Below are 13,889 nucleotides of genomic sequence, written 5' to 3' on the forward strand. Positions count from 1 at the left end.
ACTGTCCTTGCTGGATGAAGCTGATGGGAATGAGACAGCATTTCTATGGCCACTTTCCCTGAAAATGTAAATTAAGGAAGATTAACTGCAGAACAGACTTTCCCCCACAACAGTAACAATGTTTTCCATTACTCAAAAATGTTGTCTATTGAAGATACTACAGTCGTACCTTGGAAGTCGAATGGAATCCGTTCTGGAGCTCCATTTGACTTCGAAAACATTTGGAAACCAAAGCACGGCTTCAGATTGGCTGCAGGAGCTTCCCAGCAGCCAATCGGAAGCCCCATTGAATGTTCGGCTTTCGAAAACTGAAACACTCACTTTTGGGAACCGATTTGTTTGGGATCCAAGGTATGACTGACTATATTCATACTTGAAATCTTGTTTTGGATCTTTAGCATGACATGAATTAGGATGGTACATTCTGGCCAAGCAATCTGTGACCCCCTCACATATTTCCCATCAGCCACAGAGCATGGCTAATGGTGATTATAGGAGTGGTAGTCGTAAACATCTGGAGGGGCAGAGGCTGCCTAACAGGGTAGAATGGTAAAAACCTTTCCTGCATCATTGTTTTTAAAACACAAGCTTCAAACAGGAACCTCCAGCATCAGCGCAAGCTCGGTGGAAATACAGCAGAAGATGCCTTAGGAGATTGAACAGCGACCACCACTATAAAGGAGCCTGTAGCGGAAGGAAAGATTAAAATGCTTTTTTAAAAAAGCATCTTAAACATGGCACTTATTTTGAAGCCTGTGGGAAAAAATTGAAGAGTTCCTGACGGTGGTGCTTGAGAATTATGACAGAACCAGACAAGACGCATAAAATGAAGTTTCTCCCCCTTTTATTGTACAATAAAAAAATACAACAGAGCCAACTGGAGACACTACTGCCCTACACATGAACACCAAATTCCGCTACCATTTAAGAAGCACTGGTAAAATAAAAGTGTGTGCCTGCTGCCAGAAAGTTTGGAGTTGAAATCTTATTTGCTGTTCTAAAGTGGGCAAAGATTTCTAAAAGGAAAAAAGAAAGAAAGAAAAGATGTATATGGTGCTGGGGGAAAAAACTTGTAATGAGTAAAGAAACAAACTTTGGGGTTGATGTTTCATTGTTGCTGTTTTTAAAGTGTCATTTTGCTAACTTACGGAAATGTGTTCCACAAGCTCGCTTGTCAGTTTCTCGGCTAGTAAGGGGACTGTGGCTTTTTTTTCCTGTAGAAGGATACTGTATGGGAACAAAGAAAATGTTTACTAGAAAATCTGATGCTAACAATTGCAGTTAAACTCACTGATGTTTTTAGTGTTGCATTACGTTTTACACAATATTACTTTGCTTCCTGTGAAAAGTGTGGTTTATAAATATTTAATAATAATAACAATAATAATAACAATAATAATAATTTATACCCTGCTCATCCGGCTTAGTTTCTCCAGCCACTCTGGGTGGCTCCCAATCGAGTATTAAAAACAATACAGCATTAAATATTAAAAGCTTCCCTAAACAGGGCTGCCTTCAGATGTCTTTTAAAAATAGGATAGTTGCTTATTTCCTTGACATCTGATGGGAGGGCATTCCACAGAGCAGTCGCCACTACTGAGATGGCCCTTTGTCTGGTTCCCTGTAACCTCACTTCTCGCAATAAGGGAACCGCCAGAAGGCCCTCAGCGCTGGACCTCAGTGTCCAGGCTGAACGATGGAGGTGGAGATGCTCCTTCAGGTACATAGGACCGAGGCCGTTTAAGTAACTGTAATTATACTATTATCTTAAAAATCACTCTCTAGTCTATGAGTACCTAAAGCATTTATGTTTCTCGAAAAATGCTCTCTCTTCCTTGAGTGCAGAGGCCAAGGTCATGTTGGACTGGATATCTTGCTGCCCACGACATTTCACAATCATATATCCCTTTTTCAAGGGAATGACTTGGTTTCTCACTATGTTCACAACTGTCCCCTCAGTTCCTCTGTCCATCAGGTCAGGCTTTGTCACGATCCCTTGGGATGAAATATGGAAAGACATTAGGAAAAAACCCAACATAATACAAAATGGCAAAGGTGACGCACAATTGAAGGACTGTTCACACTTGTATAGAAATCATCTTGTCTGCATTGGCAAAATCAAGGGCTCAAAAACCATCATGCAGGCCAAAGAGTTCTACTTTCTTGCAGTGGAATTAAGCAAAATATTATGTCTTTGAACCAGGGCCAACTGAAACATTATGGAGAAACCACCACTTCCCCTGAATTCCCTAAGCTAACTTTCAGGTACGATGAAGTATGTTGTCGCATTGCCAGTGCTGAATAAAGTCCAGCTGCCACTCAAGCAAAACTCCCTATATAGAACTGGGGACCTTTGGCTTGTCTTCATGATGAGGAAAAAAGGAAACACATGTTTTCATGTGGGTTAGTGAGATAAATAAAGAATACTTAAGGAACTAAACAAATAGTGACCATGAACCATTTAAAGCAACAACAACCTACAAATACCGACATTCCGGGATCTGAAAAGCACGTTCTCATTTCAACAGTGCAAGATTATCAAAGTTAAGGAGAATTATTTTGCCTCCTTACCAAGCGTTCTCTCTCCATTTGGATCCACCTCCTGGGCCATTTTCAGTGCCTCTGTTGTGGCAATATCAACATTACTTGGAACCACCACTAAATTTATTGTCTCTTGTTTATCAATAAATGTTTTAATCAGCTTTTTGATCTGCAATGAAGGCAAACAGAACTGCTGTTAGAGCTACTGTATAGTTATTTCACTGTTTGATAGAAAGTTGCCTAGGCCAAGTTGAAGCTAGTACAGGAATCAAGGCAGGATAATATACTGGGCAAGCTGCAAGGCTGAAAGAGGACTGGGGTTGCCAGTTTAGGGGGTAGGCAGAAAGCACCAGGACTGGGAGCTTGCAAGAAGCAGCAGGAAAGGAGCAGAAACCTAGTAAGGAATGCAGTACACTTATCTTGGGCAAGATATTTAGTGTTTTACCTGATCTCCAATATTTACTGGCTGATTACCCACAGCCACTCTTGCAATCCCTGGCAGATCAATCAGAGTCAAGTCTGGAACTTCAGGAGATCTAATTTCAAGGGTAATTAGTTTATCACTAATGGCCACTCCATCACCAGCTATTATGTTCTGAGCTGGAATGAAGAAACAAGAAAAAGTTTAACATCAACATTTCAGAATATCATGTCACAGGACTGGCAGCCTCTTCTGGCTACCATTTGTTATACAACACAGGTGCTAAACTTGGAAGGAAGAAAAACTCTTTAGAAAATCAGTACAGTGATATCTCAGGATGTGAACGGGATCCGTTCCGGAGCCCCGTTCACATCCTGAAGCAAATGCAACCCGTGACTGCGCATGCCACGATTCGCCGCTTCCGCGCATCCGTGTGACGTCATTTTGACTGCGCATGCGCGAGCGGCGAAACCCAGAAGTAGCGCATTACGTTACTTCTGGGTCGCCGCGGAGCACAACCCAAAAGCACTCAACCTGAGGCAACTTCAACCCGAGGTATGACTGTATCTTCTTATAATTAATGAAGTTCTGAGACTGGAAAGGTTAATATGGCTATGTTTATCAAACAGTGTTAACGGAACGGTTATAAATTTTCTTGTAAAAGTTAATTCTGGTTTCCAATGGTGCAGTTTTATTTTCAAGGGCTGTTGGTTTTTTGCATACAGAAGGTCCCATGGTTCAATCTCTGAACCATCTCCAGGGAGACAAGAGCTGGGGGAAACATCTCTGCCTGAATCTTCTAAATAGCAGCTGCCAATCATTGCAGACCTGGGACCCCTTCATGGGGCATCTGTGACACCACAATGCCCACAAGACTCTCCCCCCCAACCTAAAAAAAACCCAACCTGCTGGAGGACAGCAATTGGGAAAGCTGGGAAAGGTTAGAAGAATACTATAGAAGCCACGTAAGAGCCATCATTTGATTTCAGCAATGCATTTGCCTCCACATCTTCCAAACTTTAGCCATTGAAGATATTTGGCCAGCAATGTGGAATGGAAAAAAATCCAGTGTGCTTTCGATGAGTTCATAAGTTCATTTGTGACAATCAATGTCAAATACAACGTGAGAGAAGCTTCATTGTTATCAAGTGTTAAGCTTTGTTTGCTAAATAAAAGTAAAATAAATACACTAAATTGGATAAGATTTTATAAGAAACCTTATTTTAATTAAAAAAAAATCCAGTGCAAAATTACCCTAAATTTTCTGGTAAACCTCATCACTGGTTTTGGGACTATATATAGAATTTGGTTGAAGAAGTATTCTCATTTATAATAGAAGGAAATTAAGAAAGAAAATAATGATCTGTTATTGACTACAATGGAAACCACAACACTCACCTTTTCTTATTTCTATTTCTACCATTGAAGGATTTGCAAGTTCCATATATTTTCCCAGGTAGCTGATTTTCCCATTCCATTTTTCACCAGGCTGCAGCTTTTTTAGCCTGAGTTCTAAGGGACATCTGGTGACAATGCCTGTTCATGAAGAGAATCCAATTCATTAAAAGTATAGGTTATTCAGATTCACAGAAACTTCCTAAAGATTGCTAAAAACAGGCAGAATCCCACCGATTATGATGAAACAACACCTAGTTCTAGGGCAAAATCAGCTCCTAAAATGGACCTCCATAAATAATCTGAGCAATACTGCAGATGTAGGCAGCTATCTTAAAATCTTTGCACTTAACCTTATAGGTGAACAGTGCCATCCCCGCCCCGCTGATAATATTACACCAAGCTTTTTAAAAATCAATTTAGTTTCTCAGAAATGAGAGACTTCTAACTGGTAACATTGCTTTCTTTGAAGTGTATCCAACCCTCCGAGATGTTAAAATAATGCAGGCAGACACCAAAGAGAAGGTAACTTTAGAAAATAAAGATGCCTTTTATAAAGTAGGAACACTGAAGTTAAAAAATCTCTGAACTTGCACATCCTCAAAGCTTCCCAGAAGGAAAAGCCGGCGGGAATTCTCACCACTGCCCCGTGGAAGAGCGACTCCAGAAAGAGCTTCCAGAACTGAGCTTTTCCCTGAGCTCTGATCGCCAATCACTGCAATTGCTGGCAATGCCAAGTCCTTCTCCACTCCGAGGGCTCTCAGAGTATCAATAAGGTCAATACATGGACGGATCTTCTCTTCGTATTGGTTGAATAAGGTGTTTTCTGGTTTCTGGTTAAAAACACACACATACACAGTTCACTTCCATTTTAGTATGTGGCTCTATTCATACATCATCTGAGCTGTGGTTAATGGTTTGCTTTGAATAGGGAGAAAACTCCTGCTTTGCGCAAATGGGACCACAAAACACAATCTCTGAAGTTATGTCTAAAGTGGGGGCTTGTTTCATTCGAACAAATTACGATGAAGAAACAAAAGAACCGCCCTTGGGTCAGATGTAAAGCTAAGCCAGAATTGTATTTCAAACACTGAGTGACACTCATAGGAGCAGCTTGGATCAAAAAGATCACTGAACACCCACAAAAAGTAGCATTGGTTCTAGACCAGGCTAGGCACTTCTTTTTGGTGTGTGAGCATCTTACTCTTGGGTTTTCATTTCTTTCTGCAGAAGAGTTCCTTTTTACAGAAAGGCTTTTCTGCATCTTTTACTTCTTTATAGCATCAGCAGCATTCCAGCTATCTCTTAGTGAAATTCCCATTACAGGAATAAACATAATCTGGTCCTGTTTCTCAGAGTATATGTTATTTACAAAACTTTACACTGGTCATTAATGAACAAAGCAAATAAAGCAACATAATCTTTTTCTCTTTTTAGCCATCTGGCCAGATACCTAATGCTGACTCATTCACATACAATTGCACATTGGTTTTTGAACAGCTTAGTTCTCGGATGTTTTTGCTCCCGAACGCCACAAACTTGGAAGTGAGTGTTCCGGTTTGCAAACTATTTTTGGAAGCTGAACGTCCGACAGGGTTTCTGCAGCTTCTAATTGGCTGCACGAGCTTCCTGCAGCCAATTAGAAGCCACACTTTGGTTTCAGAACATTTTGGAAGTCAAACAGACTTCCAGAACGGATTCCTTTCGACTTATGAGGTGTGACTGTAGTCATTTACACTGACCCAGACTTCCTTGATCACATGCCCTGATAAGGACACCTGTTGCTGGAGAAATTTTCCATTGCCTAGCAACTAGAATATTCCAACAGGACCATGAGCAGAATTTGTGTTCCTTATCATTCTCAAACATCACTAACGTAGTTGATTCATAACCAGTCTCCTTCCAGAAAGAGACAACACACCAGGCAGGTTAGTTCCCATGAGAAAGATTCCCTCTCACTCAAGACAACTGGCTGTCTAGAGAGGAAGACAGTGGCCTCCCTTGTGGTTTCCCCTCTCCATCCATCCTTCCTTCCCCTACTAGTCTTGTAATGGGTCCTGTTCCAACATCTGCTCCTGAACCCTCACACAGGCTCTTACAGCTAGGAGCCTATACTCTTGAGAGTGTGTGGGCAACACCTGTTAAACTCTCCAAAGCCAGAGGGGTGGCTGAGTAAGATATCCAGTACAGTCATACCTTGAAAGTCGAACAGAATCCGTTCTGGAAGTCCATTAGACTTCCAAAACATTCGGAAACCAAGGGAGCTCCTGCAGCTAATCGGAGGCCGCACAGGATGATTGGGTTCCAAAGAACATTCGCAAACCAGAACACTCACCGGGTTTGCAGCGTTCGGGAGCCAAAACGCTCGACTTGCAAGGCATTCTGCTTCCAAGGTATCACTTCAGTTACAAGCAGGGCTCAAGGGAGAAGCAGCAGGATAAATTTCAGAAAATAAGAGTAATTATGCAGACCCACTTAATTTCAGCTTTTCTTGGCCAGTAATCTGGATTTCTGAGGCATACAATCCTAGATTTGTTTAGTGTCAAGAATGCACAACCTTGAGTAAAAGGTTGGCTCTAAATTGCAGGATTTCAGTGCTAACAAGGCGCATATTAACTCAAAAGACTTACTTTATTAGGTTGGTTTTGTTTTCCCAGTTGATCCACATCCTCGTGTTTTATGGGACTGAACACAAAGCCTTCCATTTTTGATGGAGCAAATACATTTGGTGTAGCAAAATATTGTATAGATTTAGCTTCTTCTGGCAACAGTGATGGGATGGTGCCTATAGTCCCATTTTGTTGTGGATTCCATGGGTTATTCATCTCCTCATCTGAAGAGCACCTGTTCTTAATTTTCCGAGCGCGCCGGTCAGATGGAGAATCACGCCAGGAAGAGGACTTCAACATTTAGTTATCTGGGACTTTCCTTTATTGATTCCTGAAATGATATTACACATTTTGTCAAGAATAAGAAAAGCTCAAAGCAGTGATGGGGGCTGGATTGGAACTGTGGATGTGGGTGGGTGAAAATGGGGCATGCACATATTTATGGAGATCTGGAAGCAGGAGATACACTAGAATGTTTGTCTCCACTATTCTCAACTTAACTATTTAAATAAGCAGAAGGAAAGGATAACATCTGCACAGCATTTTACATTCCATCTTAATGCAAATAGCTGTCAATCTGCACAATATCTTTATCCAACAATGGTTCAATATTTAATACACTTCCAGTGCAATCCTATGTGGTTTACTTGGAAGCAAGTCCCACTTTATACCATAGGGTTTACTTTCAGGTAAGGTCAGAATGCTATACAAGCTGAATTAAAAAACTCTAGCTCTCTCAGATCCAAACAAAGGGGAAAGTTCAAAAGGAAGAGTCCTGTGCAAACAAGTTCTGCTTTTGCAAGCTTGCATATCCATATCCTTTCATTTAAATAAATTGGATTTTTTAAAAAAATGTCACCGTGTGTATTTTTTTCCCTCACCATGTGCCTGTCTGCAATAATGTATTTTCCCTTTTCTTGAGGGCTAGGCATGTTAAGTCTTTTGCAGCAAAAACAAGAGTTCCTGTTGCACCATAAATACAAATAAATAAGTGTATTATGGCATAAGCTTCACAGACTGCAGTCAACAGCAGGTGCGTGAAGTGCTATCCGTCCTCCTAGTCAAGACAGCACTTTGTGTATCTGATACAGAGGACTGCAGTCCTTGAAAGCTTATGCCACAATAAATGTATTAAGTCTTTAAGGCATCAGAAGAAGAAGAAAGGAGTAGAGATGCAAATGAAGGATTTCCAGGTTTCGGCTCTTAACCCATAAGCATAAAGTATAAATACAAACGGAAATTCAAAGCCAGCTGTGTTCACTACCACCACTACCACTATTCTGAAGTAGCAGAAGATAGCAAAGAACTCCTGTCTTCACTCACTGCTACTCTTGTCAGCTGGCCAGCGCCCACAGGATTTCAGATTGTGACGAAGCACCTGCTCCAAGGCTGAGGGTATCAACCAGGTGGTCACTGTCGCATTAGCACCGGAGGAAAAAACTTAAACACGTACAGCAGAGTTTCCAAAAAAACAGACCAGGGGCAATTGTACTTCATCCAGCAGAGCTTTACTGGTACTGAAGGCAAATGAGCATAAATGGTCACAAATCCAAAACAATTGGGATTGACACAGTCCATAAAAATCCAGTTGCAGCACTTACAATAAAACTTACAAACTTAGTAAGACTAAACTTTAACACTACAGCATAAAGAAACAGAACACTAGAACAAAGACAGAAGTGAAAGTGAGTGAGACCCAGGCTCTTCCTGGCCTTACTATATTAGTCAGCATGACCTTGACAGAATGAACAACAAAACCTGTTGAAACCAGCTGTACTCAGCTTCCCAGAGAAATAACCCAAACATCCAAAACTTTCTTCCTGTTTCTTTCACATGGAAATAAACCTTCGATCACAACAAGAAGAAACCTTCTAGAACCCTCTTTGTACAAACCACACACATTGTGTGCCCTGCAGAAAAGGCAAGGAACCCACTTGTGTATAGAGCTCCTGGTATTTGAAAAAACAAAAGTAAACATACTTTTAAGAAAAAGAAAAAAAATCCTAAATCCACTTTAGGGGAATATCCAATACCTGGTAGGCTTAGTAAAGGTACGGTGGTACCATGGTTCTCGAATTCAATCCATTTTGGAAGTCCGCTCAACTTGCAAAGTGTTCGAAAACCAAGACACAGCTTCTGATTGGCTGATTGGCCCAAGAAACAATGCCGACAGCCAAAACAGATGTTCGGCTTCCAAAAAACATTCGCAAACTGGAACACTTACTTCCAGGTTTGCGGCGTTCGGGAGCCGATTTGTTCGCCCACTATGCCATTCGAGAACCAAGGTACCACAGTATTGTCCTACTGTAGATTTTGTGTACGCTTTTAAAGGCAATGTCAATAATTCAGTCTTTGTCCACTAGGTGGCAGGTTCCTAACTTCTTCCCTGTTGTCGTTCCTCAATACATCATTTTCACTCTGTTTCCTAGCCAGTTTTCTCAAGAATTTGCTCAGTGCTAAGTGATGATGTTCTCCCACACTTTAAAAAAATGTTAACGAAATCAATGAGGCCTAGACTTCTAGATAATTGACAGCTGACTGTGTGTGAAACAAAGGACGGAAGTGTTTGATTCATATTCTGCTCTAACCACAAAAACAGAATTTTTTTTCCCCCCTTCCAGTAGCACCTTAAAGACCAACTAAGTTAGTTCTTGGTATGAGCTTTCGTGTGCATGCACACTTCTTCAGATACACTGAAACAGAAGTTGCCAGATCATTCTATATAGTGAGAAGGTGGGGAGGGGTATTACTCAGAAGGGTGGTGGGAATGGGTGGTTGGCAGATAGCTGAGATGAGCCTGTTGACGGCTCTTAACGACTGCAATAGGTCTTACAGGAAAAAGCAAGGGGTGAGAAGGTGAAAAATGGCTTTGTCATGTATAATGAGATAAGAATCCAATGTCTTTGTTCAGACCAGGTCTCTCCATGGTTTTAAGTTTGGTAATGAGTTGCAATTCAGCAATGATCTGGCAACTTCTGTTTCAGTGTATCTGAAGAAGTGTGCATGCACACGAAAGCTCATACCAAGAACTAACTTAGTTGGTCTTTAAGGTTCTACTGGAAGGAAAAAAATTTTTTTTTTTTGTTTTGACTATGGCAGACCAACACGGCTACCTACCTGTCACAAGAACAGAGTTGTGCAAAAATGCTCTAATATGTGTAATGGCAGACTTCCATGTAATGCAAAGAAAGCTGCTAGACAAGCTGATATTTAAAAGGCAACCCTATTTTAGTAACTTGCCAAAATCCTCTTCCAACTTTTGTCATTTTCCAGTGTGTTTGAGGAATAAACTCCTGCACCTGGGTTTTTTTTGTCAGCTACTGTATAAATATTTTGCACTTTGTATCATGTTCATAATGTCTCTGACACAAAGGTGCAAGCTGACTCTCCTGACATACGTATCAGGAAAATAAAAGATGTCCTGGCATGTGTTTCAAATGGTCTGATTTCTGCAACATTTAATTCAAAGTTGAAAAACAAAACAAAAACACAGCATGATTATCCATAACACATATGACGTAACTGTAGTAACATAAGATAAGCAGCTGAACCTTTCTCCAATTTTACATACACGGCTGCTGTCTGCCCTACAGGGGTAAACATGGCAACTTTGCTGGAGGGGGGATTTTAACTGAGAGAACTGTGGGAAAGTATATCTTACCCCCTTTGCAAAGCTGCAGTTTTTAATCTGATTGTTTTCATTACAGCAGCTGATGGGGCAAACAAACATGGGAGGTCCTGATTGCAAATCTCCTGCTTTATATTTAGTTTGTGGTCCTATACACAACTATGAGCACGATTGCTCAGATTATTACTTTCTCTTAAAACATGGTTAGAGAACCTTTAAAAGCCTGGAGGCCACCTGAAAGTGAACCCCCCTGAGATCTTTTGATGAAGGGTGGCATATAATAGAAATGTTAAGAATAACAACAGCAGGAATGATAATAATAATAATATATTCTGGAGCGTTCACCCACACCTGACACTTCCATCCTCAGCTCTTCCCCACACCAAGGGGGCATCAAGCTCTGCATCTGCCTGGAACAGGAACTTTTCAGCGCGGCTCCAAACAAGAACCAGCCAACGCCCAAAACTACAAGTAGCGTTCATATCAGGTGACAAAAGGGCTTCAGCGCTATTCGCGTCTGCCACAAGGGGCGCCATCAGTCTTCCCTCAGAAAACACCGCCTCTCTGAACCGGACAGCCTGACTAGCCCGGAGCGGAGCATCACTTCTGGGCTGGTGCTACAGGACCGTGAAAGAACGACAACCCGACCGCGTCCCTCAGGCTGTTCTGTGGAGCTTCGCGTGCCTGCCTGAGGGAACTGAGCCCCCTTCCCTGGCGTAGCCAAGGGGGCAGTTCCCCCCATCAATAAAAAGCAAGACGAATCTGAGGGTCTGCGCCCCCTAACCAAAATCCCACGCCCCCTTTATTAATCCCAACTTCACTTCGCCGAGAGTGACCCTCCCACCCCCGTATCCAAATGGACTTCGGGCGGGACGCTTCCCACCTGCTGCGTCCTGGGGCGCGAAGGCAGAGCGCAATGGGGCCAATCAACGCCGCCCTTCCTCCCCAAGCCAGGGGCCCGAGAACATGGCGCCTCCCTCCCTCCCTCCCGCCCCATGAAGCCTTTATTCGCCCCATTAAATGGAAAGGCTGAAGCGCCTCCAAGGACCGAGCGAGACCTTTCGGCTCTTCCAGGAGGGAAGGCGGAGCCGCAACCAGCGTCGCTCGCCCTCTTGCGGCCTAAAATGAAATCTCTCCTGGAAGGTTGTTTGCCTATCACTCGGTTAACAGCAAGGCGTCGAAAGGGTCGAGGGGAAACGTCACCTTTACGGAGCGGAGATCTTGGGTGGCGATCTGTCCCGCTGCCGGATCTCTGGCTGTTGCGTCCACCGAAGCGACTCCGAGCCAGTCTCCTCTGGATCTCCGGGCCGGCAATTTAGCACCATCCCTCGCCCCGCCTCTTCCCCGGGACAAAATCTGGGGAAATGAAACTTAAAAGTAAAACCTGGGCAGAAAGGAAAGCGGGAAGGGGCGGGGAGCGGAGAGGATGGTGCCCGGCGTAGCAACTAAGTTCCCTGGATCGCCAGCGGGGAGAGCGCAGCTGTGGTCGGATCCTGCTGGCGAGCTTCCCAGAAGGCACCTTGGGGCCGGATGCCGGACGAAGCGGGCCTTACGCCTGATCCCTGCATCTTTACCTTCTTATCCCCCCCCCGCCTTCTTTGTAGGTTTGGGGTGCAGGAAAGCTGGCCCCGCCCAACGTAAGTGCAGTAGGCTCTGGATCAGGAAATATCTTACGCGCTTGAGCTGGAAGAGCCTCAGATGGAAGAAAAACCCACAAACACTGCAGAGATGCTTCCTCACCCCACCCAAGTGGGGCCGACTATAAGAGCAGGGGCAGCCTCGGATAGCCTGCTAAATAGTGATACAGTTCAATCCAAGCATCATATAGTTCATATTTAACAAATCCACATTTTTAAATAAATCTGTTACAGAGATGCAATGGGCTGCAGGCCCAACTTCACTGCATTTCATTCCCACTGAAATCCATGGGATTTAAGACATGACAATGTTTCCCATTGATTCCAATGGTACCTAAATGCAGTTTCCTTAAGACTGCAATCCTAACACCACACAGCTGGGAAGAATTCAATAGGACTTGCTTGAGTAGGTATGGTTGGGGTTGTGCTGGCTGACTGGGCTGAACCCACCTGCTTGTATGGTATGTTTGTCTCTGTCATTATTAACTGTCAGGAGGAAGTTGAAAACATTCCTGTTCAGCCAGGCATTTGGTGGCTGGAGAATACTGTGCCTGCCAACCCCATCATTGGATGGAAGACCATTTTTATAACTCTTAACTGCTTTCAGATGTTTTTAATTGTAATTATTCTTAGGCTGTTTAGTTTTAAAACGTTTTTACTGTGTTTTTGCTTTTAAATGTTGTATCTGTGTGCTGCCCTGGATCTTATGGCTTCTTCACATCTTAAAACATTTACAGACATTCCAGTTAAAGAATTTCAATGGTAAGTCACTATAAAAAAGTCACTAAGCTAACATCAAGCTTGCGAAATCAGATCTCCACTGATTTAGGGAAGTCGATTTCACACACCCCTACGTCATTGTTCACTCTCTTGCAACATCCCTTAATAGTCTGTTTCTCTGCCTCTCACTCTTACACACACTTCATATACCACTTTCTCAGCCCCACACAGGGCTGCACTTTTGACTGTTCCATTCGGTCTTTGCTCCACTTCCTACTGTTAACCACCACATTGTCCTTGAATGTTGTTTTTTGGATTATTATTATACTTTTTAAAAGGTTCTGAGGAGTCTTAATGTACATAAATCATTCCATTTCAGCCAAGGAGCCAAGCAAGGGCTAAATTAAACCAACTGAAACTATTAACTCTCATATCTAATAGCCAGCAACATTTAAAACAATGCAGCCTGCAGTTATCTCAAGGTAGGGTGAGGGGTATTTTGGGCCATTTTTGGGGGGTGGGAAGGCAAATTGGCAGACCACAAGCTATCTGTTTTCTGTGTGAATCCTGTTGTCTCTGGTTGACCACAGCCACTCCCTAGCAGAACAGACAAAGCTGGTTTTTGACTTAGCCAGAGACAAGCTCAGAAAACAGGTAGCAAGTAGCCTGTGCTGGTTCAGTTGAGAGATGAAAACTCAGTACAAAACTAAGTTGTATAATAGCTTAATTAGAACCAGCTAATAAATTCTCTGGGGAACTCCATAGCTCCAAACCAATCACTGATTGGTTTTGCAGGAGAGTAAATAGAGACAGCTGTGGGCTATGTATTTAGAACTAGCCAATCTAGCAACAAACCAATGAATAAGATTTCATGTTCTTCAGAACTCTTCTAGTGCAATGTCTATGCCAGGGGTCAGCAAACGTTTTCAGGAGGGGGC

The 13,889-nt window shown here is 42.7% G+C and overlaps 1 protein-coding gene across 1 annotated transcript; it reads right to left on the reverse strand.

The window, feature by feature from the left end:
- Positions 1-917: 917 nt before the first annotated feature.
- LOC310761864 (interferon-induced GTP-binding protein Mx-like) lies at positions 918-12,174 on the reverse strand (the record flags this gene model as incomplete). The annotated part of the gene is made up of 9 exons (XM_083612061.1): positions 11,798-12,174; positions 6,988-7,297; positions 4,998-5,190; positions 4,361-4,498; positions 2,987-3,141; positions 2,572-2,710; positions 1,797-1,995; positions 1,149-1,227; positions 918-1,016 (listed from the first exon to the last, which is right to left on the reverse strand). Exons 2-9 carry the CDS (start codon positions 7,264-7,266, stop codon positions 918-920), a joined length of 1,281 nt encoding a protein of 426 aa, XP_083468187.1. The 5' UTR covers positions 7,267-7,297; positions 11,798-12,174.
- Positions 12,175-13,889: the final 1,715 nt, after the last annotated feature.

This window comes from Podarcis filfolensis (assembly GCF_964270895.1).
Source record: "Podarcis filfolensis genome assembly, chromosome: 4".
NCBI lineage: Eukaryota > Metazoa > Chordata > Lepidosauria > Squamata > Lacertidae > Podarcis > Podarcis filfolensis.